General features: G+C 42.2%; 1 protein-coding gene across 2 annotated transcripts in view; it reads right to left on the bottom strand.

Annotated features, from left to right (window-relative positions):
- TSPAN5 (tetraspanin 5) overlaps nt 1-24,836 on the bottom strand; it is an 89,725-nt gene that overhangs the window by 30,948 nt on the left and 33,941 nt on the right. For both annotated transcript variants that reach the window (XR_013990488.1, XM_081021213.1), the window contains exon 2: nt 4,504-4,554. Coding sequence is in view for 1 of the 2 variants with exons in the window: in XM_081021213.1 (XP_080877339.1) it covers nt 4,504-4,554 (51 nt within the window). In the remaining variant the exon portion in view is untranslated. The remainder of the gene's footprint in view (nt 1-4,503; nt 4,555-24,836) is intronic.

Genomic DNA, 24,836 nt, shown 5'->3' with positions numbered 1-24,836 from the left:
AGCATAGCTGGGCATCTTCCAAGGGTCCACATGCCAACAGGTGACCCACTGACAAAAACCACCTGGACCTGATGCACTGAGGGGGTAATCTCACTGAGGAAAAGGGGCTCTCTAAGACCTAGAGCCAGCATTGCCCCAGCTCATCCATGAAATGTACAGGATGGCCTTGGGCAATTACACAGTGTCATAATCTTTCACCTACCTCAAAGATATGTTAAAAAAAAAAACAGTGGGATAACTCCATGTATGCTGTCCTGAACTGCTAGGAACTTTACACTGTATAGCACATACATACCAGCGGCATAACATAAAAAGGAAAGAAAATGAGATCTACACACAATAAACTTGCTCAGGGACTGGAACGAACTTCACTTATGACGTTTCTTTTATTGAATGAGTTGCCATGCATCCATCATTCAAGTCAACATATTTGCAAGAGTTCTCGTGCCTTGAGATCATGGTGCGAGTGCTATAACCACTGTCAAAGAACAGCTGGATTAGGGGGAGGGGGGAATATAACCACCCTAGGGATCCATTGTATTCCATTTGTCCACAGAAGACATAATCTATTCTGGCTCCTATACTTTTTTCTGGTCAATCACACCGTTATCATTAGATCCCAGGGAAGACAATGATCTGTACTCACTTTCAAGTTGATGAAAGCTCCCTTTCCTGATGGCATTCTGTGCTCTCTAACAAAAATTGTCAAGTTACATCCGGTTAGTTGGCCAAGAGGGCTCCAATTTCAGCTTGGTCCTTCCCAGCTGGCACATCCGCTATAGCCCTAACGCCTGTTCAAAGCAGCAGCAGTGAGGAATATGTTGTTGCAGGGCCTACAGTGGATTCGCCAGCTTGCCTGAGGCTGGAACCAATTATTCATGAGTAAGCAACTCACGAGTAAACCTGCTCCTAGGTGGTCTGCTGCTGGGTCCTTGCAGTTTCAAGCTGCAAACTGGCAAGGGGCTGGGGGAAGATATGAACAGGAACACAGAGGAATCATTTGCCCTGCTTTCCAGAAAGCAACAGGAAAAGCTTATTCTACATGCAAAAGCCAAGCACAGTGCAGAACATTATTTTTTAACAGTGTGCAGAATTGCACATATAGTAAAGGAGGATTTTTTAAAAAATAAAATGTATTTCTTTTGACAGTATTTTTAACAGAGATAAATACAAGGCAATCTAATCGCTGCAATATTGCTTCCATTTAAGAATAAAATCAATGGGCATAGTATTACGGAGAAATATTAAGGTACAGGCTTCCTTTGCTAAATATTAAGGCCGGGAGCTGCTCTATTATTGACTATTTTCACTCAATGAGGTAGAGAAGGAGAAAAAATCCAAAACCCTCATGCCTAGAGCTCTGAGAAAAACTGAAAATGAAAAAGGCAATGTAAATTGGTGGGGAAAGAGGCCTGACTGGTCCATTGTGCCTTCTGGGTTCCTCACCTCCATGTTCCTCACAGATCCTTTTTTCAGGTTCACAATTTAGAATGCTAATTCTTCAGTTTCCCCCTCTAGGGCCAACTGACTGGCTGTCAAACTGCAGCTTTTTAGCTGCCTGACAAGCAAGTTCCACCGCTTTCCCTAACGGCTGCAAGAAAAGTCACAAGATTACACACACACACACACACACAAAACATGATTTTGTGTGGGTACATGTTTGTTTCGCTCAACTCTCTTTCACCCCAGCTAAACAGCTTATGATGGGCTGCCTGAGGTTAAGTCCAGCAAAACAATCCTAACAAGCTGTTTATTTTATTTTACTTTTTTGCACCTGGCTTCCCATGTTGATGCTCAAAACTCTTAATTTTGAGTTGTCAGGACAAGAGAGAGAAGCTTCCCTTTCTAAACAATTAAAATTAATTGGATTGCATTTCCATCAGGATGCTTGTTTGCAGTTTAGCCTGGAACAGAGATTAAAGGTATCTTTATAAGTGTCAGCCCCCTCCCCCCCAGCCCCCCAAAAGACAGCATGCCTGCAACCACATTCTTAAATAAAGGAAAAACAGCAGAGTAAAATGGTAATAAAGTTCAAACTTATTTTGATGTTAAGGAAGCTTTGAGAGTTTTTTTGAGGGGAACTACTTCAAAATAAAATGGCTGAACAAGTATTTCCCCCCTTCAACATCATTAAAACCACCACTCAGTTCTTCTTAGGGTGTGGAATTATGCAGCTGTCTTAAGGACTTCAATTGAGATCAAGCTTTCTGTACTGCAGCTTCTTCATAATTATAATCAGCAAGCAAACACAGAGCAAAAATAAGGGAAAATCCAATATCCTGCTTCCAAAAACAGGTGTCCAGCAGGTTGCAGTGGCTGGGTTGTTAGTTGGCCTGTTTACAACCAGCAATTAACAGATCAACAACAATGAGGCTGAGATGTAGCTCTCCAGATGTTGTGGACTCCCCACTCCCATCAACCCTGGCAAGCATGGCCATAGTCATGGATGACAGCAGTTGTAGTCCAGAAAGTATCAGGGGGGTCACAGGTTCCCCCATCCCTGAAATGCGGAATCTGTTTTTGTTCATACTGCATGCAGTGCACAACACAATGCCCTTAAACAGCAGGAAAAGTGAGAATAGCTTTAATTTACCAGGCTTATTGCATAAATACAGCTGGGTAGCACGCAGGACTCTTAGAAATATAGGCTGATCAGTCACTGAAAGCCACGTTTATCACACCTTTTGAAGAGTCTACCGCAGATGAACTCCTCATCACATGGTAAAACAATATTTGCGGACTGAATCAATTCAGACTGCAGGTGCAAGACTGTATTGCTGAATATTCCACCATAAAATGCCTCTCCTTGCACACAGAAATATAGAGCTTCAAGGAGAATGCTGGCATACGACCTTATTTCCAAAATCTAGTGTGCCACCTTGGCCCAAAACATCATAGATTTTATTTTTCCCAATATTTTTCCTAGGGCTGACAACCAAATTACAGAAACCTGGGTAAATCAACAGTGTTTTAATTAAGCGCATTTGCATACAATAGAAATAACATGCTACTTTTTGGATGACACAGCAGCAGACGTTTTCCCCTTCGGTCTTTTCACAGCAAGAAATGCCTCTTCCAAGATGGTGCTGGCCATTTTTACAAGTTAACAAAAAATGTGTTGCTAAATTACCTGGGGATTGCCCTATAGTAAATTAATCTAACAAATCAAGTTACAGGCTTTTTACTCACTAGAGCAAGTCTACGGAGTCTCTTTGGAAGTGTCTTGAATTGCAATATAAGGCAAACCTAATAAGATCTAGTAAGATAAACAAGCGGGAGAACATTTCAACCTTCCTAGAACACACTGTAACTGACCTTAAGGTGGCCGTTCTGGAAGAAAGTAACTTCAAAGGAAGACTACAACATGAAACAGCTGAATAATAGCTCACCAAGAAGTTCAGTGCCATCACTTGTAGGTCAAAGCAGGGCAAAGGACTTTTAATCACCCTGTGTGCATTAATTAGCCGGCCAGGGTATTTGTGCTTTTGTTATTTTCTTGTGAATTGTTCCCTGCTGCCATACAGGTGTTAACACAGTTATTGCAGCAATTATCACCAATGTGCTGTTCTAAAAGGTTACCTACAGTAGACCTGCAACTTAAGAGGGGTTACGTTCCAGGGATAGTGCATAAAGCCAAAACTGTGGCTAGTCAAAACACACTGGGTGCAATGGGGGGTGGGCTTGCCAATTTCCCCCCCCCCCTGGATGGCCACCAGCTTTTTATTTTTCATTTTAATTTTTGCCAAGCACATAAAGCTGAATGTGCATGAGTTAAATGTGTGTAAGTTACGGGTCAACTGTATATGCTAAACAGGAACACCTCTAAGCTCTATCACTGACTGCATTTTTTAATTTTTAATTTTTGCAATTCATTGCCATTCAGCTTCCATACCTTACAATTTTCTCCTGCTTGGTCTTAAGCCAGCTTTCACCAACGTGGTACCTGGTCTGGAAGCCATCAGGCTAGCAAAGGCTACTTTAAGGTGTCACTGGACTTTTTGCTTTTGCTAATAGGATCTGGGTATTTTAGTTCTTCTTATGATCCTTTATACACCCAAATACCTGTTATAGAGGCACTGGCAGAAACAGAAGTGCCTTCTTTGCCTAGTGATGAACATTTCAATGAGACAGTTCAATAAAATGCCAAACCACGGTTTCTCATGATGCATGAACCAGCCTTATCTGCAGTTCTATTTTTCTAGAAAAAGAGGTGCCGGAACTCACTATGAACACCTCCATTGTTCTCTTATAATGGCAATGGCACCCACCTGAAAAAAGCCCTGCTTATCTGACTGGTGGGGCTTATGGGTGGCCACTGAACTAGGATGCGAAAATATGGTTGCGACTAGTTGCATACCATAGTTCAATGTGTGTGCTCCTTAATCTCTATTGCTAGACAAGATGGCAACACTTCCTTCCAAGCAAGGTGACAGTACATTCAACATTGGGGTTGGAGGAGATTTAGCTTTAAATTGGTTCAACAATTTGTTATGTGATACTTACTTTTTCATTCCATGCCCAAAGTCCAATTCCAAGAAATGCTATGCCCAGAAACTGAAAAAGGAAATATATATATACATAAGTAAGAGCATTTCAAGAGGTTGCTTTGAATTATGACTTGACCACATCAGTTGACCATATTTGGAGTACATTACTGAAGCATCACTCTATATTACATTTCTGCATAGCTCCAAATTTGAAAATCAACCCTGCCTCCAGCCAGACGTATGCAAGATTTGATTGAAAACTTGTGGGCTATTTGGGCAGAAATCAGCAGCATAAAAAATCCAAAAAAGGTTTCTAAATGGACAGATTATTTAAGGTTAGATTAAAAACCCTGCTCAGCCTTGAAAAAGTAACAATGATTTCTTTTTTACTGCTATTTTTCAACATCCAGATCAAAGAATGATAGTCTTGGGCAGAATAGCTCCTGGAAATGGAAAAACATCAATGCAAACTTATTGAAAACTGGAGATTTGGGAGCTAGCAAATCAAGCTCACCTTGATAAACAGATAAAATTAATGGTGTGTTGAGCTGTAAGAGTTTACCCATTTGCTGTAGCTCCATCCACAGTAGATCACAAACAACTGTGTGGTTGTGTTGTAGCTCAGCGATACACTACATCAGGGGTCATCAAACTATTTCAGCAGGGGGCCAGTCCCTCAGACCTTGTGGGGGGCCAGGCTATATTTTGATTTTTAAAAATGAACTACCGTATTTTTTGCTCCATAAGACACACTTTTTTCCTCTTAAAAACTAAGACGATATCTGTGCGTCTTATGGAGCGAATGTGTGGTCCCTGGGGCTGGGGGGGGGGAACCCAGGCTTCCCCCGCCAGCCCCGCAAGTGGAGGCAAGGCCTCACGCAACCTTGCCGCTGCTCCCAGACCTGTTCTGGGGGCTGGGGCCGGGGGAAGCTCAGGCTTCCCCCGCCCCAGCCCTGCGGCTAAAAACAAAGCCAAGGCAGTGAGCGGAATCCATCCCGCTCGCTGTCTTGGCTTCTTTGCTCTTTGGGGCTGGGGGGGGGGATAAGATTTTTTTTCTTGATTTCCCCCCCTTAAAACTAGGTGCGCCTTATGGTCCGGTGCGCCCTTTGGAGCAAAAAATACGGTAATTCCTATGCCCCACAAATAACCCAGAGATGCATTTTAAATAAAAGCACACATTCTAGTCATGTAAAAACATGCTGATTCCCAGACCGTCCGTGAGCCAGATTTAGAAGGCGATTGGGCCAGATCTGGCCCCCAGGCCTTACTTTGCCTACCCATGCACTACGCATTTTGTATGTAGAACATCCGACATACACCCTCTGAAGTCTAAAGACCCCTGCCTGAAACCCGCCATCAGGCAGGGTCAACAGTGCTGAGATAGATGGACTAATGATCTGACTTAATACAAGGCAGCTTCCTCTGCCTCAAAAATTTTGTTTTATCACCAAAAGCAAAGCCACAATTTACCTTAGTGGCAACCTTCAAAGCCCTATTTGCTCTTGGAGAAATTTATCATCATCATCATCATCATCATCATCATTCTAGTTGTATACCGCCTTTCCACAGTTAAAACAATGCTCAAGGCGGCTTACAATATGAAAAGATTTGCATAGTTACAAACATAGCAAAGTAGTCATAAAAATAAATAAAACACATCAAAACTACATAACCAAACTGAGCAATTTCCACATAAAAATAAAGATACAAAAAAATAATATCAATAACAGCAAAAACTCCCAACAAAACTTTTCCCAAAATACCCCCGTCCTTGCTGGGCAGCAGCAGCAGCAGTCCTTATGAGGCCTGTCAGGCCCCACCCCAGGCCAGGTGGAGAGAAGCAGGAACAGGGCCCTCTGGCTCCCAGCAGGTCATGATCCTCAGGTCATGACTGCAACCAATTCCAAAGTTACGTTACTGTGTGAGCTTGTTCATTGTTGTGGCAACAATTTATTCTGCTCAGAAAACGTCATGGCTCCCTCCCCTCCCCAAACCAAAACATTTTACCAAAACCTAGTGTCATTCCTAGAAATTTATTGAATTAGTAACATCATAGCCTCATCAGTTTTATAAAATCAAGCCACTTCAAGAGCAAAACTGAGTTACACTCAGAATATTTGTAGACAATTTGTGACACACACACACACACACACACACACACACACACACACGGTTCTGCTTTCCATGTAGCTCTCCTCAAACCATTTGGCCCAGGTAGGATCCTGAAAGCTTGCCAAATCGCAGGGTTATGAACTTTTCCAGGAGCCTTGCCAAAGGCTCATGTTTCCGCACTGCACTTAAGCTGTGTCTTCAAACTCTGAGGTAATGTTTAGTATATATTTCATTTTAGTTACTATATCCATTAACAAACTACATTTCCACAAGGCCAACACTGAGTGTATTGTTTCAGAGTTCAGCAATGGCCAAAAATGCATGAAAATTAATATATACAGATACAGATGTCACTAGAAACAGAAGCTGCTCTTTAAAATGAGCAGCTAATACCCACCGCACTTATGCTTTTTTTCTAGACCTGTTCATGTTCATGACCAAATTTCCCGTGGTTTGAAAAGCAGGTTGGCAAAAAGAAGAAGTCACAGTGAAATGCACTTTTTAAACACTCTCCTCTACCTACCTCACCTCTGGGACACCTTTAGCTGCAAATAGCATGACTCCAGAGACGAACACCATTGGGCTCTCATCACAGAGAACCCAAGAACAAAACCCATGAGACATGGGAGAAATGATCCTCCACACCCAAACCACAAAGAACAATAAAAAATGGATTCACAGAGACTTAACCACCACCAAGCATGAGGAAGGCCAAATTCTAGTGTTAACCAGTTCAAACACTAAGTCCCATCTGTGGCCTAGGAAATGACAAGCCTGGTTCAAATTCTACGATGCTAGCTGCCAAAGTATGGGTTGAAAGTAGGATTGTGGTTTCTAATTAAAAAAAAACACCCATAGAAGAACTCCCATGCTTCTCTACCTGGGACACGCAGACTACTGGTTAATCTAGCTCCGTACCACCTGCTGCACCAACATGGTTTCAGAAATTCAAAAGTTTACTCGAATGGAGATGCAATTATGAGAAAAGCTCCACCATGATTGTACTCTCTCTTGTGTTATATCTCACATCCCCATGGCAGCCATCTTGTGACCAACACTTCCAGCCCTCTCTCCAAAATGTGGCCCCTGGTCTGAAAATACTGGCAACAACTATGTGGCTGCACTGGTTCAGGAAAAAGGGGGAAGGAGCCCAGAGGAGGCAAGTGCAGGAACCTATAAAGGCGCTCCAACTGGGTCACACTTTTGATTCTATACTATGATTATAGCTTCTGAAACCATAAAACAGGTAAGTAAAACTGCTTGACTACTTCATTTTTCCAATTCCAGCTTGCCGGCTGATCGCAAGCAACGGGTTAGAATGATGTAAGAGACTGGAGTGACATCAAATCTCCAAAGTCCACACAAGTAGTTCTGCAAACTACTTCTCCCAGTTGGTGCGCAGCAGGATGAGGGAAGAGAACAAAGGAACAGAACAGAGAAGGCTTCCAAACTATAGCTGGACCTGCTCTCACGCAACACAAAACAGTTTGACACAGCATGATTATTAGTAAAGGGAGTGAACCCAAGATACTGCAGCATGGATCAGATGAGCTATGAAGTCCCAAAGGTTCAGCAACTCTTCCTCTTTCTCTTCACAGGTCCAACACATAAATCAAAGCCAGGTTTCTTGCCAGAAGATCTGCCCTGTTTAGGGAAGCTTTTAATGTTTGATGCATTACAGTATTTTAATATTTTGTTGGAAGCCGCCCAGAGTGGCTGGGGAAGCCCGGCCAGATGGGTGGGGTATAAATAAATAAATAAATATTAATTATTATTTTCTTCTAATAAAGGATTCTCTCCAATAGAGTTATTCACGGGAGTATGTACTGGTTTGAACGCTAAACTGAGATGCTAAGGCTTCCAGAGAGGAGCTTACAGCTGCTTTGCGCCTGCCTGGTTTGAATCAGCATGTTGTTCAAACTGAGATTTGTAGTTAAGCTCTCTCCTCACTAACCACGAGCTGTAGTCAGGCTTTGTTATTGGTTACAACTGGTGCTTAGGAAAGAGCTTAAACATGAGTCCTAGTTCAGATGACACACTAAGCCAAATCTTGGCTGAGTTTGACTGTTTAAAGTGGCATGGTACTGCTTTAAATGTATAGCACAGTCTCACTAAACCAAGGTTTGGCTTAGCACGTCATTCCAACCACATCTAGAACTATAATCCTTAATACCCTTAGTCGTAGTTAAACCAGTAAGACTGACTTTTGAAGAAACTGGATGAGGATTGTGCTGCATGACTAACTGGGACATTGCTCACCAACCACAGTATTCACACCCATCAGGATTAAAATAAGATACTCCCTCAGACGTCAACACAATAACTCACGTTGGTGATGCTTCCAAAGTTGGAGGAGCTGGGATGACTTGATGGGCAGGTGAGTGAACACCAAACACAAACAGGATATTCTGCTGTGGAGGTATGGAGCCGAATGCAGTTCTCCAGACCTCACTGTAGGGCTGGCCACAACCCTCAATTGCCCTGCTTCACACCATGTGTTTTTGATTGGTTGGAATAAGTCACTGAACTCCGATAATGCCTCTTGCTTCCCAGGATGGAGGGCAGTGTGTGAAGACTATTAGAGCAGGTCACCACCCATCACACTTTCGCTGTGCAGATACTTGTGTGATGAGACCTCAGTAAACTGCATTCAACTAATTTAGCAGAGTTTTTGTTCTCTCTCTCTCTCTCTCTCTCTCTCTCTCTCTCTCGGAAGCAGTGGACAATAACAGAAGTTGTTTTAAAGATGACTCACAAACTCTGTGAAGTCTCAGTCAAGAGATTTTATTCCCTGACCGGGTACAAGCATTACAGTAGCAAAGGTATTTCTCAACTGTTAAAATGAACAGCAATTAACATCACACTATCAAAGTCTCTCTTATCTTCCCCGCGTAGTAAATTACACGAACAGTCCTTCAGCAGATTTTACAGACAGTACCCTTCGGACAGACATCTGCAAAAACGAAGCAGAGTGGTCTTTTTATTGACACTTCCAGCTGATGCTAATTAAGCTCAGAGTGCCATATAAAGGAAAACTCTGGAACCTTCCAGAAAATTCTACTTGTTTCTGGCAGAATGATTCCCTAACAAAGACAGGTGTGTAGAAACTAGCCTAATATCCAAAGGTGAAATTGACCATTCTTGCCCAATTTGCCTCTGGCCCATTTCATCTCTTGCCAGTGGGCCCTTTTACATTTGCCCAGAAGAGAAAGCACCCCTCAGGCTGAACAAGGTGCTGACACAGGGAGAAAATGATAACCAATGCAAGGCAGGCTTAACTTCAGGAATATCTGGTACCTATTTTTTGAAAGCACTGAGGATAGTGCAAAATTAAAATCTGCATTAAAAAGAGCCACGATATTGTTCGACTGTGAAAATCTCTAGTAACCATAGCTAAGTTTTGTAAGGTTTTAATAAATCCTTGTGGTTCATGCTGTGCCTTTGCTCAGAATATATACGGATGGAAGTTGCTGACAGAATGTATAGAGAAGTGTACAAGATTGTAATTAAGAGGGGGGAAACTGTCCTTTTCTTCTATGACTCAATTAAAAACGAGAGCCAGATCTAAAGCCTTGTCTCTATCAGCTAAATTTCTGAAGATGTTTCATCAATACCTTGTGTACACTTGACATTTTATTCTCTACTAGCCTCCTGAAAAGGTCAGCAACTGCCAACATTATTTTAAAAATAATTTTAAAGGCTGTCCATAATATATGGAAAAAGCTTTAAATGTAGTCAATATAAAAGGTATTTGGCAGTAAGTACAGAGAAAGTCAAATGCCCTCAGCATAACCTTTCAAACGTTTCAAGCAACATTAGCTAGAAGTTTTGGATTCTTTTCCCTCCACCTTCATTTCAGTAATTTTTTCTCCAAAGTACAAATGATAAATCACTTTAAAAAGGTCAAGATAAAAATGCTTCTGCTTTAATGTAGGTTCTGTGCAGAAGCCCTTCCTTTAATTTTATTTTCCACCTGCAATCTCTAGAATTAAAAAAGCAAAATAATTCATACCACATTAAGCAGTAAATAAATAGTAATAACATAACACAAGCCAATTATCTATTAAATTATATCCAAGACTTCAAAGACAAGATGAGGAGACATCATCTATATTCCATTCTCATTTTTTACATGTTCTCTTCTAAATGTTGTATGGTACCCCTTCCAAAATATACTCTGAGCAGCTTACAAATCAACCACTACCACTACCTATTTTATTGATTTTTTTCAACAATGTATATATTGCTTAATCACAATCATCCCTAAGAAGTGTACAAGTAACTCAATACAATAAAAGATTGTGATCAAAAGATTGCAGAAGTTCAACCGGAGAAGGGAGCCTATCTGACCCGAACTGGAAGGGACCATAATATTGAACGCACAAGCTTTGCATCTGAGCCGTGGAGAACAGTAGCCCCCTCGCCCCGAAGACCTCAGAGACTGAGAAGGGATAAAGTGAATCAGGCAGTCCTTAGTCCCATAACAAATGGCAATGAAAACTATAGCAGGATGCATCGTAGATCTGCCACCAGCCCCAAAAAGTAGGGAGGAAAGAAGTCCTTGCCTCACACGAGACATGGGATTCTACATTGCTATTTAAAAATAAAATAAAATATGGAAACATCATGAGATGGGCAAAAGATACATTTACCTCACATGCCAGAATCACCCCTTATTTATTTTCTTCTATTTCTAGCATGGCTTTCTTTTTCTTTTGAATCTTTTTGTTTATATGTAAGAAGAAAATACAAATCATCAAAAAAAAACAACCCCAGAAATAATGAAGATCGAGTATCTGTAGTTCTTGTGTGTTTTACAAATATATATAATTCTAATTCTTGTTTTTAAACCATCTTTGTTACAGTATTAATAACCTGATCTCATTAATAGTCATTCAGATAGATAGATAGATAGACAGACAGACAGACAGACAGACAGATGATAGATATTTTCCAGGCATCCTGTGTAGAAACCCAAACAACTGTCAAGCAAGGCTTTATGGATGGACAAAAATACTTCCATGAATGTTTCTTTGAATGACCTCCATATTTTCAAAGCTGCTGAATATGGGTGGTGCTGCAAGTCAATCTAATTGGCATATGAAATAAAAGTTTGCCACGTTATGTACAAATCACTTTCTTTCTCCTTTCTTCTGCCTTGGAACCTGAGGAGTGCACAAGTGATTCCCAGGTGGCCACCCATCCTAAAAGGTAAAGGTAAAGGTACCCCTGCCCGTACGGGCCAGTCTTGCCAGACTCTAGGGTTGTGCGCTCATCTCACTCTAGAGGCCGGGAGCCAGCGCTGTCCGCAGACACTTCTGGGTCACGTGGCCAGCGTGACAAGCTGCATCTGGCGAGCCAGCGCAGCACACAGAACGCCGTTTACCTTCCCGCTGGTAAGCGGTCCCTATTTATCTACTTGCACCCGGAGGTGCTTTCGAACTGCTAGGTTGGCAGGCGCTGGGACCGAAAGACGGGAGCGCACCCCGCCGCGGGGATTCGAACCACCGACCATGTGATCGGCAAGTCCTAGGCGCTGAGGTTTTACCCACAGCGCCACCCGCGTCCCCGGCCACCCATCCTGGTACCAACCAAACCTGCTTAGCTTCAGCAAAATAATGGCCTTGAGAATATACCCTTTCTGTGAGGGCTGGTGGCACATTTGACCAACCCATCCAGTTCTTCGTCAAGGGCAGCATAGGACCCAACCCCTCAGAGAAGCAGCTCCCCTAAAGGGACAGCAATGCACAAATCAGTTAGCTGCAAACTAATCCGCATTCAACATAAGCCTTTCAGGAGAAAATCTGGCACTGCTCAATAAGAATGCAAAGGGTTGGAAGGCATGATGAAGGAGACTGGTGTATATGGAGGTCTGTAAACACTGGGAGTACACAAATTGCATGCAGAGTCCATTTTGGAATTCCCGGCCCATATAAGGATAAGGATATGCCCAGCTTTTTTCACAGTAATTTTTTAGCAATAGAGGTTGCACTTAGGATTATGGAAAACGATTTTTCAAAGTTCATCATACCTTATTGTTAATGTATGGGTGGAACATTTCCAATGAGGAGGCATTTAAACCTTTTCAAACACATCCTCAGCAGCGGAGAGCAGAAAGTTTAATGGATCTTGTTTTTGTTTGTGCTCTACACAGACGCCTTGTTTGGATGGTGGAACACTAAACTATGGTTCAGAATTACAAGACAAACATGTCTTAGACTTGTGTATGTGTGCACACACACACTCTTTTTGTGTAGCCACAAGGAGCCTGGAAGCTTTCAGCTCCATTTTGGTTTAACCACATGCATCATCATAATAATAATCATAGTTTATCTGGATTCATATGTTAAGTAATGTTTATTGAAACAAGTTAAAACCATGGTTTAAGAAGCTGGCCTGTTTTCAAACTACAGTTACCATAACCACATTTTAACACAAATCTAAGACACAAGCAGAAGCTTCCTGTCTCCTGCAAGAGAGAGCACCCAAGCCAGATGCTCCCTATGGCTCACTTCCCTTAATCCCAAGCCAATGTTTGGTGTTACATCTGAACTAAGCCACAGAGGGTGACAATCATTAGCCTTTTGGTCTAATTTTGTAAATACATGTCTCTCTCGCACGCGGTTTGTAAATTTAATTTAAAATACAGTGGTACCTCAGGTTAAGAACTTAATTCGTTCCGGAGGTCCGTTCTTAACTTGAAACTATTCTTAACCTGAAGCACCACTTTAGCTAATGGGGCCTCCTGCTGCCACCGCGCCGCCAGAGCACGATTTCTGTCCTCATCCTGAAGCAAAGTTCTTAACCCGAGGGACTATTTCTGGGTTAGCGGAGTCTGTAACCTAAAGCGTATGTAACCCGAGGTACCACTGTATTTATATACTTCTGACTCACAACAGGTCTTCAAGGCCGCCGACTGTAAGTGAACATTGATACATCGGGGGGGGGAAGGGGGGGGGGAAGGGGAAATTACAAGGGTTTGGGAGAAGGAGGGTGGTGGAAGATGTCCACTCCCCAGACCTTACTTGCTACTGCTGTTTCAACAGGGTATACATACCTAGCCACTTTATGCATCTGACAATGTGGACTCTAGCCCACAAAAGCTAATGCTGCAAGATGGGTTTGTCTGCATGATGCCGGAAGATTGTCGTTCCTCATACGTCCTTTCTATCCTTACCACGAGACAATTCTAGATGTGTTTTCAAGGTGGTTAATCACAGAGAGCCACCATGGAAAAGCAAGCTGATGATGGCATCTGTTTAATTCATAATACTTCCTAACTAATATCGCATGCACCTATAAAGCATTTGGCTAGCCTGAAATCCGATCCTTTCTCCACAAACTGCTTCCAGCAGGAAAGCCTCATTCTAAATATTAGTGAATTAAGGTACGGTGAGTGATTAAGGTTGCCACTTGACTGAATTCGTATCACAAAAAGGATTCGTCTAGAGGTGCAGTTTCCAGATGTTAAGTCTATTCCCAGATGTCATTTTAGACACAGTACTACAGCTCAAGTATTCAAATCCACTTTAATAGCAATTATTGCTTGATGGACCCTTACGAAAAGCATAGAGTAGATCTTCTCCAGCTTTACAGTGGTACCTCAGGTTAAAAACTTAATTCGTTCTGGAGGTCTGTTCTTAACCTGAAACTGTTCTTAACCTGAAGCACCACTTTAGCTAATGGGGCCTCCTGCTGCCGCACGATTTCTGTTCTCATCCTGAAGCAAAGTTCTTAACCCGAGGTAATATTTCTGGGTTAGCAGAGTCTGTAACCTGAAGCGTATGTAACCTGAAGCGTATGTAACCCAAGGTACCACTGTACTAAAAAACACAGCAGTTTTCGTACAATCCCCTAAAGAAAGAAAAAACGACAACTGCAAAGACTATCAGATGAACTGTCTCACTTTTGCTTGCTGCAACCAAATGGAAAGTCGAAATTTGATATACATAACCCAAAATGGTGGTTCCTTCTGCTTTTGAAAAACAACCCGGAAGTTTTCAGTGTTTTATTTCCTGAGGAGCTAGTGTGTGATCATGACCGTAGTGCAGATGTTAATTTAACAGCAGTTTCATGCACATGACCTGGGGTCTCACTTGACACTAGCATGGTTGTGCAAAGTGCAATGGAGATAAAGGTATCGAGATGAGGGGGGAGTGGGGAGTCTACCAACATTTTTATTGTTTGGTTCCTTCCTGCTTTGGCTATGTAAACAATAGTCACACACCTTAACACTGGAAACTGAGAGAATGGAGATATTTTAAAGTTGTGTGAAAAGCCTTTCTAAATAAAATGTGTATTTGCTTCTGCTGTAAATTCCAAAAACTGGGCCACAAAAGTTAAGTGTGCTAAAGAAAAAATTGCAATCTATAAATACCGAAAAAAGAAAAAGCTCTATTGTGATATTGTAATTTGACTTTTTCTGAGTTTTTTTTTAAAAAAAAACCAGCAATCAAGTTTAGTCACCACCCAGATGCTATTCCTTTTTTTAAAAACTTCATATATTTCAAAATGATTAGCGATATTGAGTGGGGAAGCAAAGTGTCAGGGAATAAACATGAGAAAGGAAGGTTGCATCGTTAATGTGGTAGCTGCCACAAATGTACACCTAAAAACCCAAGTATGGGTCGCACTCAACACTGCATGAGTGGTGTTTCCGCTCTCTGTGAAATTTCCTCTCCCTGTGTGTCCCCCTAAAGCTGCTCCAGAGGAGTCCCTCCAATGCTTTGGAGAGATTTTGAGGGTTATAAGGGTGAAGAGAAGGGGAGTTTCCTGTGGTGCATGTGGAAATCTGATGCTCAAGCAGAACAACAGGACAACATACAATCCTATAGACTCTAGCCCAAGAAAGATTGTTCTTACCTATACATCTAGATGTCAATAAACCAACCAACTAAAACATGATTTACTGATTAACATTTCTTTAAATGTTGCAGCCCTGTTTAATTTACCTTAAATTTCTTTAGCTGTTGCAGCCCTGTTTAATCTGCCCTATACTAAAGTGCCTGTGTTTTAAGATCCATTTCAGAGGCCTTACTCAAGCGCCCACTTTTAAGATCAATTGGGCTGATGAGAACTAGAGATGGGGCCTTCTCAGTAATGGCTCCAACCCCATGCAATTCCCTTCTGAGAGAAATACTGTACAGTGGGTTCCTTCAGTTCTCAGCACCACTACCAAGAAGGCCCTCCACCTGGTTCCCTGTAACTTCACTTCTTGCACCGAGGGAACCAGCAGAAGACCCTCGCAGGAGGACTTCGGTGTCCGGGCTGAACGATAGGGGTGGAGATAGATGCTCCTTCAGGTATACTGGGCCAAGGCCGTTTAGGGCTTTAAAGGTCAGCACCAACACTTTGAATTGTGTTTCAAAACGCACTGGGAGGCAATAAAGAACCTTTAGGATTGTTGTTATAGGGTCCTGGCAGTGACTCCCGGTCACCAGTCTAGCTGCCGCATTCTGAATTAGTTTACTGAACTTTACTGTATCGGGCATAATTAAACAGGCTGTTTTGTTGCAATCCGAATTGCATGTTTTCATGTTAGTTTTTTAATGCAATGACATGCTTGTTATTAAGGTAAGTCAGGTTGGGAAGTCTTGAAAAGAGGCTTACAAAGATCTGAAATAAATAAAATCAAGTAAAAAAAAACACACCCCAATGTATTTTTCCACCCATGAATGAATGAGCACTAGCAGCTAATCCCTTCTGCTGGCACACACTGGTCAGGAAAAAAAGCATTGGGAAATCTCTCTGAGCCACAAGGAGATGGGCGCTGTGGTAAGTGCAGATGGCTTGATGAAAGAGAAGTTACAAAAGCGAGCAGGACGCAGCCTTGCTGAGGACCATCTGCTGCACGGCTGCAAGCTAGAAGTTGGCCGGCCTTAATCTTCTCCCTCATGCTGAATTGAGAAGGCTCTGGGGTTACATGGTTTGCTTACAGGAGAGGCCACACAAGCCAGCCATAACAACAACAACAACAACAACAACAACAACAACACGCAAGTTAATTCTCTCTACCACAACCAAGAATTTTGCTTTACAGATAAAATGTCTTCTCTTTCAACCACACACAACCACACACATGGGGGGGGGGGGGAGAGAAACAAAACACTAGGAATTTTCCACCTTAGAAATGAATACTTGGAAAAATCTACCAATATATATACAATCTAAAATAAATAACTCTAGCATCTAACTTTCAAACCTGCACACAGTGAAAATGGCAATTAATAATAATAATAAAAACTGGACTTGTTAACAGATTCTGCAGCATTGAGTATTTCTGCAAGTACACCATTTCCCCTCAAACGCATGCATGCTTTGAGATGCAAGATATGCAGAAACAGAACTCAGGTTTGCAAAAACCTCAACCTACCACAGCAAAACCACTGTGTAACTAACTCTATGGTGAAAAAAATAAGAAGTGGGTCCCCAAAATGCTTGTTTGGACTAAAGGTGAGTCCCAGGTCTGAGAAGACTGAAGACTGCTGCCCTAGCCCAGTCACTGCAAAAGAATTCAATGTGCAACCTTATGGTGTGGTGTCCCAGATGGTATGGTGGATTTGACTTGGGTTCAAATTCCAGTCAAGCCATTAAGTTTCACTGCTGTTTGTCCTACAAAATTTCCCAGTGTTATTATAGGAATAAAATGAATTGACCCCGTGTAGGTGATACACAAGGCATGTCAGACCCTGCCACAAAACGTTGCCGCATATTTTCACTTCCTAATGGGGTTCTAGCCAGCCAGATACTTTGAGCTCAATAAGGCGTTCCACTCCCCTCTCACCAGTTGCTTTTATTTTCCACCTGGTAGAAAAAGCAAATTCCCCGCCTTTCTCCTCCCTTGCAAAGAGCAAAGGAGGACAAGAAAAATCACACCAGGGAACAAGTCTGTGAGTTTGTACACAAATCCCATCCCACCCCATCTCCTCAGATGACTCAGTGGAATTGTGTCTCTTCTCACTAAGTCACACACAATTAGAACTGGGTGGGAAGAACAGGAAAGAGGCCTGACTGGAGAGGAGATTACAAAAGAGGTTTGGTGTCACAAATCAATCAGCTTGAAACATAATGACAGCGGATACTAAAAACATGATATACAAATATGAAAAAACAAAGTAAAGTAATAGATGGCACTACATATAAGTCACACGAAGTATTTAGCTCTTCCCCACCACCAGGGCCGTAGCTAGGGGGTGGCGAGGTGGGCCCCTGCCAGGGGCGCAGGCGAGGAGGGCGCAAAATCAGCTAAAATATGTCCATAAATATGTCTACAAATAAAAATATTGATTATTGCCTCATAAGAAAAGGTTTTTAATAGAGGGTGAATTGAAGGAGGGGTTGGAGGAGAAGCGGAAAGAAGAACTAATTTGTCTGTGGCTAGGGGGTGCAATCTGGACGGTTCTTGCCAGGGCGCAAGATCACCTAGTTACGGCTCTGCCCACCACCGCTGCGAAGTGTATTTATTTGGACGTGTGTGTGTGTGTGTGTACATACACACTATCTTCCTATATACATAAAAACCTAAGGCTGTCATCATGCTGTGGTTAGTGTGACTGCTTATTGGTGCAGAACTCCAATTGCAGCATGAGGAGCAGCAGGCAGGCAGGCAAGTGAAGAAGCAGCACAGGTGACAGGTGGCTCTGGCGAGCTGTTTAACAGAGGGGCGAGGTGCTTCACACAGCAGTTTAGCAAGTTATGGTGAGGGGGGAAGTGCAAAGGGAGGGGGATTGATCAGGTGTTGGGGAAGGGTGGTTCGCAAAGGGGTAGGTGGGATGGTTTAATATGATACTGCAATGGAAAAGCAGTGTATCACAAGTGGCCAAAACAGAATCAATAACCATGGTTTCAGTGGATTTGCAAACCCATGATCTGCAAAGTCATCCCTCCAGTGCTTTGCTGGGTTGATAGTGACATAGATCGTTGCCATGGCTCTTGAACGAAAAACCCTCTCCCTTCAACATGGATACATAACTACATAAAACAAGCATTTCTCAATTAACAAATAATAGTAATATAACTCAAGCAAGAGAGCTGATGGTAAAACACAAGAAGAAGCTAGAGAAAGTGATGGGAACAACCTGATAGATATACGTTCTTATATGCTTTGCAGACTATCACTGCTCTTCTGTGAACACATCCCATTCATTTAATGAATCTCTTTGTTAACCATGAGTGACCTTGACCATTCAAACCACATTCAACTGAGAAGAAAAAAAGCTGCATTTAACCGATAACCTTATCTTATCTCTGGATGCGCTCCCTCCAGCAGCTCACGCCTGCCACAAGGCAATGCTTCTGATATTTCTAGCCTTTATCAAAACAAAAAAAAGTGCTACTAACTGCATGGAGGATAATGAGGAAAGGTGATGAGGGCAGCCTCTGTTGTGGCCAGCTGATATATGGCTCAACTCTCATTAGCATGATTAAGTAGGTCTATAGTTTAATGGACTGTCAGAATGGAAAAGTCATGGATCACAAATGGCCAAACCAGAATCAATAACCATGGTTCGGTGGATTTGCAAAACCATGATTTGCACCAATTATGGTTTGGCATGATGGCTAGATTAAGATACATAGTTAGGGCTAATAGCCTGCAGTGTTCAAAGAAGATGAGAGTTCTAAGTAGACAACATGAAAGCACGCAAGTAGCTTTAAGTCATAGTTTGACTGAACATAATACAGACCATAATATTGCCAAGTATTATTTGACTTGAGCCTACATCTTTGCCCTGCATCATGGCATCCAGCCTATTTAGTGTCCTTTAACAAATGAGGCTTCTTTAAGCAACTCAGACACTATCTGCAATGAACTTCCACAGTTACAAAAAACAGATAAAAAATAATGTGAATCAAAAAGTGCTCTGTTTCCACAGATATCACTTTTTCCAGGAATCTGAATACATTCACTGTTGTCACCATTTTGGATTGCAACATGGGAAGCAAAATGCACTTCTTTGATTAAATCTATTATCCAACACAATTCAACATCATCATATCCTTTTCAATGTTTTAAAAACAATACATTCTAACAATAAATTTACAGAGCTACTTTACTTGTTTCTGGTTCAGTTCAGGCTGCTGTGAAAATACTAGTCAACCATATTTTTCAGAAATTGCCACCTACCATTTTCTCCATAGCCAATTTTAGATTTTCTCACATATGAAGTTCAGTTTAAGAGCAATTGTTTAATACATAAGGTTATTTCCATTCAAATGAGTTAATATCCACTTCAGAATTATAGGGACATGTGGTACAGTCCTCTACTGGCTGCATCAGCTCGAAGCACATAAAGGGACGACTTGCTTACAAATCCCCACCTCATACCAAGAAGTTGCAAGCTTGTTGTGTACAAGCATCCCGCGCCCCCTCCTTAACACAGGGGTATGTTCTGGGTCCCCAAAAGCATAAGCGAAAATCACATAAGTGGGGCGCACCCTCTAAAAGGCCTCTAAATGCCCGTTTTTTCTTCCTCACCAGCTGTCTCTACACATAACTGTCTCTTCAACTAGAGTTGAAGCTTTGTAGGCAGGATGGAGGATGTTTGGAAAAGTGGAGGCTACACTACCCCGCACATCAGCTGCTAGGCGGGGAGGCTGAGCAGCCTTAACAAAGCCCCACTGTGCCTCCACTCTCTTCAGAACTTCCTCCACCCTCACTGAAGTCTTCGTCATATGCTGGTCTGTGACCGAAATAAAGTTTGATACTGGAGTCTTCTTCGGACTCCACCATGAATGTCTAAAAAGGATCCAAAACATATTTTTCTGAGGCTGGAGTCCTTTACAACAAAGGGTTCCTTTCAAGTCACATAATGATTAGTTCCTTATAATAGGAAGCTTAATTTTTATTTCATTCACCAGTATTTCAGGGGGTTTTCTTTTTCTTTTTAGAAAACACTGCAAACAATGTTCAAGAACACAGCAAGACAAATCCTCTGGTACAGCTGCGCCACGGATGCAAGATCTGTTTCAGCTAGCATGCCCCCAAATCTCCACAGTTGAACCATTGGATCCATGTGTTATGCTGGGATTCTGTTTTCATGGGAAAAGACAGGTATTTTTCCTACCTATGCTGATGTTTTGCATTTGCAAACCAATGCACAATACTCAAAAGGCAAAGGGCAACTATGTCAATTTGTTCCCCTACATTAGAGATGTTTCTGGTTACATTTCCAGGTGAATCCAGTGCCTGCACCGAGAATACATAAAGCTAGAATAAATCTTTAAAATGTCGAAGCCAGAAACTACCCAGAGTGAGCACCATCTGTTCTTCGAGGGAGCCCACCTTCATCCTTTTGAATTAATCTGCACTAATAATTTGACATTCTAACATCTATTAGGCCAGAGATCTATGACTCGAGTGGGGCCTTCTTCACCTCTTTTCCAGGATGCCTTCATCTCAAGAGAGTTAGAGCTTCCTTACTTAGAAGTAATGGTCACAGAATTGCTTCCTAGTACTTTGGAGAGAGATCCCCAGAGACCAGAATGAAATTTATAGGAAGCGGAGAGCTCCAAATTCCCATTAACATGACTTCACCGAACTGCTCTGCCACGTAGAACAAGGGTTGGATAGGTAGCCAGCCTATTCATCTTCTACACGGAAGGCACCAGTAATGTTTGCATTTGCGTGTGCAAGTTAAAAACACAGCGTCCTGTGCAATTGCACATTTCAGCCAAGAGGAGAATGGACAAAGGCAGTCTCGGGATGGCAAGTGTAACAAATCTTTCATGAGGAGCAAGGGCAGCCATTAGACTCCGGAGAGCCTATGAGTTAACAATCTGTCCTCATAAATTATTTTGTCATGTCCTCCGTCCTTCTCCCACGCCTACAAATGAATAGTCTTCTTCCTTACCCTTGAGGCTGAAAGCCCTTTTCTCTTTACAGAATGGAAGATCTGTAAAGGAAAGGGGGGGCGGGGAGAGAGAGACAGTTGCTACTTTGCTAATCTACTTAATTCATTCCCATCTAGGGCAAGATCAAATGATCCGGGGCTGTTTGCCCATTTTTATTTTTTATTTTAAATCCTAATTCTCTAGGTGTTTAAGCCTATTTCATATATATATATATTTTCACAGCGTTTTAAAGGAGCACCACCACACACTGCTCTTAATGTGGCCATCTAAAATAGCAACTCCACCTTGGTCCGCAGTCTTTGGGGGGGGGGGGCAAGCCTAGTACAATGACAAGCCAGCACCATCTCCTCCAACAATCGATGCACTTTGTCCTTGAACCCAGCAATACAATGGGCCTGTTATGCCAAAACAGGCAACTGCATGTTCAGCCACTGCTGAATGGATTTTCACGGCCCGTAAATCACATTCCTACTACCTGCCACTTATAGACATTTTTCTCATGAACCTTGTCCCTCCAAGCACAATGCCACGGACCAAGGAGAGAGATGATGCCTGTTCACGAGTGCAAAAAGTTTTAAACGCTTTTCGGGAATAATTGGAAATTAGGCTATCTTTTAATTTTGCACCTCCACCACAAGAAAAGTCCAATCGTTGGGGGGAGTCTGGGCAACAGCTACGCTTTCAAGTGTGCACAGGACTGCAGACTTACTTAGCAGAGAGCCTGATTAAGCTTAGTTCTGAATAAGGAAGTTGGGACTAAGCTGCGAGAGCTTTTTCCACATACACCTGCAAGCCTGTCTCCTATGAGATTATAGACTGCTGCTAACCAGCCCATTTTAAAATTGCATTCCTGCACTCCGCTAACAGCCCTCGTACAAGAAACTAGCAGTGCAAAAAGAGATCCATAGGCATTCTCTTATAATATGTCTAATTTGGTTTAACAGTCATTTCATAAAAGAGGAATGCATATGGCAATTCTTTCGGGCAAAGAGATGGGGATCTTGAAGCAAACACACTATGGCAAGGGTAGGGGACCTGTTACACCCAAGAGGGAAAAGACATGCAAGGCCAGAGGCAAAGTGGGCAGAGCACTGGATATGACGGTTATCTTCTTTAGAATAGACAGGCCTCTGAACATGGAGGAAGCAATAGCCAATTATCAAAATTCCAATCAAAAACCGTCAACTAACACTCCCCGGAAAAGACCCTGATGTTGGGAAAGATTGAGGGCACAAGGAGAAGGGGATGACAGAGGATGAGATGGTTGGACAGTGTTCTCGAAGCTACGAACATGAGTTTGACCAAACTGCGGGAGGCAGTGGAAGACAGGAGTGCCTGGCGTGCTCTGGTCCATGGGGTCACGAAGAGTCGGACACGACTAAATGACTAAACAACAACAATCATCAGTCCTCATATACCAGTAAGGGAGTTGATGCCAAAAGGCAGTAGTGTTGAGCAAGTGGGAGCCCACAACTGAAATTACCCTTTCCCTTGGGCTGAGCCTCACTCTGCAGAAAGCCCCAGGTGTTGATCTTAGGATATTGGTAGGTACATGATGCAGGAAAGGGAATACTATTGATAATTTTCACATTTACTGTACATCCCTTAGAGGTCTTACTACGATCAAATAAGTTTTGCAAAGTAAAAAATGAAATCAAGTAGTAGCAATCAGCAAGTCTTCTTAGCAGAGTTACACTAATCTTCTCACTGAATAAAACTTGGTAGGCTTTTCTGGGTTCCCTAGGAGAGTGTGAAAACCACTGTTCTAGGTTAATACACTGAATACTACGCAGAAATACTAGACAACAGCTGGCAGCAGCTGTTCCATATAGGCAAAAATTAGCCTCAATAAATGTGGGCAACCATATATTTTATTATGGAAAAAAGTACACACGAAAACTTTCAAATTTCTACATGGATACCTGTATGCGACTGGTATGCGGGCTAGTTAGTGGTTTATCTAATTTATAGACGCCACAGTTTTAGGAGTAGCGTTCTGACCACATGCATTATAGTGTTAAAATATAAGAAAGAAGAGTTAACATGAGGATCCAAGGCAGATTGTGTTCTTTTCATGATTCTGGTGCCAAGTAAAACTTGGGATGGTCCACCACCTCTGTTTATTTTCTGCCCCCCTTCTCTTCTGAAAACAATGGTTCAAGTTCTGCAGAACAAAAAATGCCAAGCGCTGTGTACGGTAATAACAGTTACTGTTGTTATGCCACAGAGTTCTGCATTCGACACACTGCTCATGCTGATTAAAGTTAATCTAGAGTAAATTGCCATGTTACAGTTCCTAGCCACATGCACTGTTTAAATTCACGCAGAACACTGTGGGTGCTAACTATATATTGCAATGTTTTTCTTTCAAGGGAAAAATATGAGAAGCTTCTTCCCTTCCTTCTGGGTAGGTGGTTGGTGAGGACACAGCGAGGAAGATGAGCAATGACCTTGCCCGGCATTTCAGATACAACTCACTCATTCATAAACTAAACACCCACTGTACAAAAGGGAGTGACATGATATTAACTGGCTACAGATGGACCCGAACATTTTGCTTTTCTTTGCCCTCCCAAAAGTACTCATTGTTCTCAACACTGTGCTTTCCAAAAGTTTGCAAGTACTGTCTGTAATGTGAACAACAATGGGCTTTTTCTTCCCTCTTATCTCTCATGAGGAGATTTTTTCATACGCACAAATCCAGTTGTAGCACACTTTCTAACTGCCACTGTTCATTTTCTTGTACTTATCCCAATTTTTTTGCCTTTTTGGGGAGATTAAACGTATTTCTAAGCTCTATCCTGCTTTATCATTCCAGAGAAGGAAAGCAGCTACAACAATAAACGAATAAAACACAACACAGATTTCTTCAGTTGATAAAACCATCAAAAATAAAGTCACAAAACCAGCAAACAGATCAGTAGAAGGGCCACAGCTGCACAGCAACAGCAAGTATTCATTGTTAGCCAATGACTTTTCTGAGAAGCTGTGTTTTTCACCAAACATCTAAAAAACGTTCAGCATCGGGGTCTTGCAGGCCTACCTAGGAAGCATGAAGGTATGTGCCCCTAAAGAGCTCTTGCTCCTTGGACCCACTTGGCATGTCGCAGAGTGTGAAGGAACACACAACAGTGGCTAAACATGTTGAAGAGAACAAAGGAAAATATAGGCCTTAAGGCAACTAGGTTCATTGCTCCCAAGCCTCTCAAGGGCTTTAAGATGGCAACTACCAGCACCCTAAGTTGAAATTAAGAGACCAAAAAAGCAACCAGTGTGGATCGAACAGCAGGAGAGCAACATGCTCTGACCATCCCGTCCAACATTTTACATCGCCTGAAGTTTCCTGGTGCTTTTTAAGCTGCACAGAGCCAAGTCAAAATTGGTTTC

The sequence above is a fragment of the Podarcis pityusensis genome (genome assembly GCF_964106645.2).
Source record: "Podarcis pityusensis genome assembly, chromosome: 9".
NCBI classification, from domain to species: domain Eukaryota; kingdom Metazoa; phylum Chordata; class Lepidosauria; order Squamata; family Lacertidae; genus Podarcis; species Podarcis pityusensis.
The sequence above is the reverse complement of the archived record's forward strand: the minus strand, read 5'-3'. Positions and strand labels throughout refer to the sequence as shown.